The 5,846-nt window shown below is 43.2% G+C and overlaps 1 protein-coding gene across 5 annotated transcripts; it reads left to right on the forward strand.

Moving 5' to 3' along the window:
- Nucleotides 1-213: 213 nt before the first annotated feature.
- Nucleotides 214-4,108, forward strand: LOC100286141 (retrotransposon protein SINE subclass). Of its 5 annotated transcripts, none has more exons than XM_035961511.1 (13): nucleotides 214-378; nucleotides 1,099-1,454; nucleotides 1,551-1,611; nucleotides 1,713-1,807; nucleotides 1,886-1,998; nucleotides 2,092-2,368; nucleotides 2,462-2,575; nucleotides 2,660-2,724; nucleotides 2,827-2,968; nucleotides 3,057-3,176; nucleotides 3,344-3,432; nucleotides 3,543-3,673; nucleotides 3,740-4,108. In XM_035961511.1, the coding sequence occupies exons 2-12, from the start codon at nucleotides 1,101-1,103 to the stop codon at nucleotides 3,625-3,627; spliced, it is 1,515 nt and encodes a 504-aa protein (XP_035817404.1). In that variant the 5' UTR covers nucleotides 214-378; nucleotides 1,099-1,100; the 3' UTR covers nucleotides 3,628-3,673; nucleotides 3,740-4,108.
- Nucleotides 4,109-5,846: the final 1,738 nt, after the last annotated feature.

Below are 5,846 nucleotides of genomic sequence, written 5' to 3' on the forward strand. Positions count from 1 at the left end.
ACATTATGATGCATTATATATTTACTCTTTAGAAATTATTTGTGTGATTTTATTTCAATCTATTTGGGTAGACATTTATATCGTTCTGTATCTATGTTTAATAATCACATATTTTGTCGTCACTATTGTACTCGCGCCGCCCGTCGCCAAGGCCCTAAGTCTATTAGAGGGTCGTAATTTGTGTTCCGTGGTATCGCACGGGCACGTTCCTAGTAATTTATTACGCCTTGACGGGTTGCATCTAGACGGCGCCACACGACGGATGGCTTCATCCGATTGGTGTGGTCTATTTGTCTCCCAGTCCCACTCCGTCCACTCGAGCTCTCCACCAGCTTTCCCCTTCTCTCCGGTCCGGGAATCGGAAGCTCAGGGCAGAAGGTAAGCTACCAGACCATGTCGTAGCCCCTAGTTACTACTGCTTGATTATTACTTTTCGCTTTTCTTGGGAGTAAAATTTTATTTACTCGCCGTTTTGGGCTGTTCATGTTTCTGTTAGTGTGTTTGGTGCCTTGATTTTTTCAGATAATTGGTGCCTTTCTTGATAAGTTGATATACAACCGTGGATCCTTGGACTTCGATTTAGTTAGTGACTCCGTAGGTATCAGATAACCAAAAAAAGAGGAATCACGTGAACTACTGGTTATATTTCCCCTGGATTTCGACAAAGCTTTTTAGGAAATTTCGTACTTTTTTTCATGGAGAAATTTCGAAGACACCAATGAAGTTCTCGCATAAAATAATAAAAAAACCCTAAGCATGCTCGATTTTCATTTTTTTGCCATGAACAACTGCTAGTCAAGCACAAAACAAGGATTTCCTAATTCTCCACACTCGACAACCATTATTTTCACAGCTTCAAGAACTCTCAACTTCCCCCCACCCCAACCCAAAAGAAGTGAATACAACCATAACCTTCACAGCTTCAAGAACTTTTCAACTTCAAGGAAATTTCTAAACAGTAATTCTTTTTTAAGCTGGTGAGGTGTCCCGGCCCTCCTGTTTCCTGAAAAAAAAGCACGACTGAACTAGATGTTATTAGGTCCGCACATGAATTGCATACGAAATGTTTTCCTGACTGGGGCTAAATTGCTAGTTTAGCCATGGGGCAGACGCATCTTTTGTTGCTCGCTTGTTTCTGGGTCCTGTCAACATGCTCCTTGCTACTTGATGCTTCCTCCGATGGACTGTTAAGAATCAACCTGAACAAGAAGAGACTGGACAAGGAAGCTTTGACTGCTGCGAAATTGGCGAAGAAGGAGAGCAACCTTCGAAGGTCTGTGGGTGCTGACCAGTATCTCAGTGCCTCAACTGATGACATAGTCCCTTTGGACAACTACCTGGACACCCAGTACTTTGGACAGATCAGCATCGGCACGCCACCACAGAACTTCACAGTGATATTCGACACTGGAAGCTCCAACTTGTGGGTTCCCTCATCCAAGTGCTACTTTTCGGTATGTTCTTTACCTGATAGGTTTATGAGACAATCTTGCATATTTTGATGCAAATAAGGTATGTTAATTTGGTATTTCTATGGCCATGTATTACAGATAGCATGCTACTTACACCACAGATACAAGTCAACCAAGTCGAAGACTTACACAAAGAATGGTACACAATAATCTGTTGCATCTGTTCAGTTTTCACTATTCTTTTGGCGAGTCTGAGAGAAATGTCGGTTAAACACTACCCTGTTATTTCGAACTGTACAGGAGAATCTTGTACGATAACATATGGTTCTGGGCAAATCGCTGGCTTCTTCAGTGAGGACAATGTGTTGGTTGGCAACCTTGTTGTGCAAAATCAGGTAAACTGCTCACAGAATTCCTCAATTAAATGTTCCTATCCATCATTGTTAGTGATAATAGTACTGCTTTTTGTTCAGAAATTTATTGAGACAACTCGAGAAACCAGCCCTACTTTCATCATTGGGAAGTTTGATGGAATTCTTGGTCTCGGATTTCCTGAAATTTCTGTAGGAGGAGCCCCTCCAATTTGGTATGGATTGATTTTTCATTTATACATAATGTCAAAACTCAAATCACTGCATTTCTGTTCCTTGATCATTTCTCTGTTGGATGGACCAAACAGGCAGAGCATGAAACAGCAGAAACTGGTCGCAAAGGATGTCTTCTCTTTCTGGCTTAATCGTGACCCTGATGCATCTTCTGGAGGAGGCGAGCTTGTCTTTGGTGGTGTTGACCCAAAACACTACAAAGGGGACCATACATATGTTCCCGTTACACGCAAAGGCTACTGGCAGTTTGACATGGGAGATCTTATTATTGGTGGCCACTCAACTGGTTTCTGTGCTGGTGGCTGTGCTGCTATTGTGGACTCAGGGACTTCATTGCTTGCTGGTCCAACTGTATGTATTCTTGAATTCCTGAATGGTGAATACACATTTAGTACCTTTTCAGAAAAATGGCACGACTTATTTTCTAATATTGTTCTGCTCCAGACCATAGTGGCTCAAGTCAATCATGCAATTGGGGCTGAGGGAATCATCAGTACAGAATGCAAAGAAGTGGTGAGCGAGTATGGAGAGATGATCCTTGAGTTGCTCATATCGCAGGTTTGGTGCTGGTTTCCCATGCATTGTTATTGTGATGTATGTATTTGTACTTATCTAAGTATGAAACATTTTGTAATTGAGCAGACAAGCCCACAGAAAGTGTGCACTCAGATTGGTCTCTGTGTATTTGATGGTGCCCATTCTGTCAGGTTAGCTCAACATATGAATTAATTTCTAAGTTCTTCCATAGCCCGTAATATCTATGCATTTTTATTTTCCATGACATGCTTTTTTATTGAACTATCATGCAGCAATCCAATTGAATCTGTTGTTGAGAAACAGAAGCGTGGTTCTGATCTTTTCTGTACTGCTTGTGAGATGGCTGTTGTCTGGATACAGAATCAGCTCCGTGAAAACAAGACAAAAGAACTCATTTTGAATTATGCTAATCAGGTTGGGATACTTTGTTATGTTTGGACAGTTCTATGATTGGGAACTGTACAGAATGTGACAGCATTTCTTATTTTAATGTGCATTGCAGCTCTGTGAGCGTCTCCCTAGCCCCAATGGCGAGTCAACTGTTGATTGCCATCAGATCTCAAAGATGCCAAATCTTGCATTCACCATAGCAAACAAGACTTTCACCTTAACACCAGAGCAGGTAACTCCCTACTTACAGTTTCTTCAGTGTTTGAATTAGTAGTGAAACATTGTCTAGGGAACCATGATCTCATTTTCAAAGTTACAGTTCATTTATTGGATATTCTTTGGTGCAAACATATACTTCTTCTATTTCTCTTGAATCCACTGATTGCCTTTGTGCTGCAGTACATAGTGAAGCTGGAGCAAGCAGGACAAACTATCTGCATCAGTGGGTTTATGGCATTTGACGTACCGCCTCCTCGTGGTCCTCTCTGGTACGCTGAACATATATGTACATAAGTGGCAGTAATCCACACTCTACAGTCTTTGCTTTCCCTAGCAAGAATCAAGCATGCAATGTGACATCTATCTTGTAAACATTCAGGATACTTGGTGATGTTTTTATGGGTGCCTACCACACTGTTTTTGACTTCGGTGAGAACAGGATTGGGTTTGCCAAATCTGCATGAGGACTGGAGTTCTGCGCTTTAGTAGCATGTCCAGTTTGTTATCCGGGTATTGTACATATATATGTTGCCAACTGGTGTAATCCGCAGTGTTTAATAGTATATATTCATGCAGAAATCTAGAAGATTGTGGCATGATATGTGTTTGCAAATGGAGCTATGCTATGTATGGAGCTCCAGGACCTAGAGTTTTATGTAAAGGGAGACGATGAGGATTAGGGCTTTTAACCTATTCTCATCACGTTATTGTCCTGATTACTATGTGTAGGTATAGTTGCTGAGCTTGTTTGGGAGCAAGACAATTGGAGGGGATGAGTGGACTAAAATTCCCTTCCTATCAAAATTGAATATGAAGAGTATTTTAGCTCTTTCAATCTTCTCCAATTCTCTTGCTCCCAAACATGTCCTTATAGTTTGGGGTGTGCCTCTTTTTGTGTTGTAGTTTGGTTTTGATGTTCGATATAACATAATCTTGAGTCGTGCAGGTTAAGGTTTCTCTAATTTGTACACCAAGTAGATGGTCCCTGAATATGGACCACAAGACGTGACCTGCCTAAAAAAACCTGATCCTACCAATGCAATGGGTAGGTATGTGCTTTAGTTTTTGATCCGTAATGGGCATAGGCACTGGCTATGATATTTAACCTAAAACCCGACCTAGATTTTTAACCTAAAATCCGACCTAACCTGAAAAACCCAACTGTAAAGCCTAAATTTTGTATAAAAATAAATATAAATATAATTATGTAGTATTTTGGGATTATGGAACCTTTGAGGATTATTTGGGTTTTCTTTTATTTGTGCATATTCAGTTAATGGAATTATATTGGTTACATAACAAATAAATAAATATAGAAATATGCACATCATACTGGAGTTCTTGTATGTTTGCATTTGTACTCAAAATTTTAAGACAAGTTAAGTTTGAAAAGTAGAATTTGAAAACAGAAGGGGAAATAAGAAAAGAGAAAGGAAATTGTATTAAAGTCATTTACTATTGCTAGAATGAAATAATAGGAAGGGGAATAAATAATAAATAAATAAACCACAAGATGTAAAGGTAGTATTCAGGTGAGAATTGTGTTTTATATCTAGGAATTCGAAGTTCAAATATGAATTTAAATTCAGTTTGGAATCTAAAAATGGGAGAAAGGAGAAAAAGAAAATTAAAAAAATGAACTACCTGCCGCCTGGGCCGATTCCTTGCGTTGGCCCAGCTCACCACCCCACCCTCGCCCCACCTGCACCCCCAAAAGCCGGCTCGCGCGGCCCATTTACCCCCGTAGACTCGTGCCTCTGGCGCCTTGGATCCCCCTCACGTGTGCGCTTAGCCACTACCTCACGGGCCCTCTCGGCCAGTACCTACTATTGTGCATGCGAACTCAGCTGTTGCGCTGACGTGTGGGTCCGCCGCGTCAGTGCTCCCTTCAACCTCTGGACACCGGACCGCTAGCGCGGATTCCACGGGTTGCGCGCACCTCGTGCTCCTCCAACCGACCCCCCCCCTCCAATGGGCGCTGATTTCGGAATCCGATCTGTCGTCGCGCTATAAAAGGTCGGGCCGCCCCCTTGGACCACCAAGCCATGCCGAGGTTTTATGGGGACACCAGTATAGAGAGGATAGGGAGAGAGAACTAGAGAGAAAGAGGAAGGGCGCCACCGCGTGAATGCCCCACAACCACCTCCGTGCTGTAGCCATGGAGGGGACTCTGTGATTCGCTCAAGCTTGGGGACTACTTTCGCGGTGTGGCCAAGCCTCGGGTGTGTATGGTGATGGAGTAATTCCTCGTCGTTGTTCGGATGCACTGTTGTCGGGCCGCCATCTGCCATGGACAGGGCTTGGCGTAGCACGATTCGAGGTGGGCAGCCTGCTATATTGTTCGCCTCCCTTCCACCTTCATATAACGCGTTGATGGTTGGTATCGGACGACGGTGCTCGGAATCGGGGGATTCGCCGTCGGTGGCACCGCCGTAGGGTGTGAGCCGCCGTTCTTGTGGAAGCCGTGGGAAAGGGAAGTCCCCTGTATCGTTCATCTGCCGATGGACGGTCAAGAATAGAAGGAAGGTAGCTTTTGGTTTTGGGCCATTGGATCGTAGGCGCGCGGCTAGGATTGGATCTCTGGTCTCGGTTTGGCCGTGTAATAAGTGCCATCGGAATTGATCGCGACACTTTAAACTCAGAGCCATCGGATCTAGATCGGGTGGTGGGAAATCAAGCGTAC

The sequence above is a fragment of the Zea mays genome, chromosome 8 (genome assembly GCF_902167145.1).
Source record: "Zea mays cultivar B73 chromosome 8, Zm-B73-REFERENCE-NAM-5.0, whole genome shotgun sequence".
Lineage (NCBI taxonomy): Eukaryota > Viridiplantae > Streptophyta > Magnoliopsida > Poales > Poaceae > Zea > Zea mays.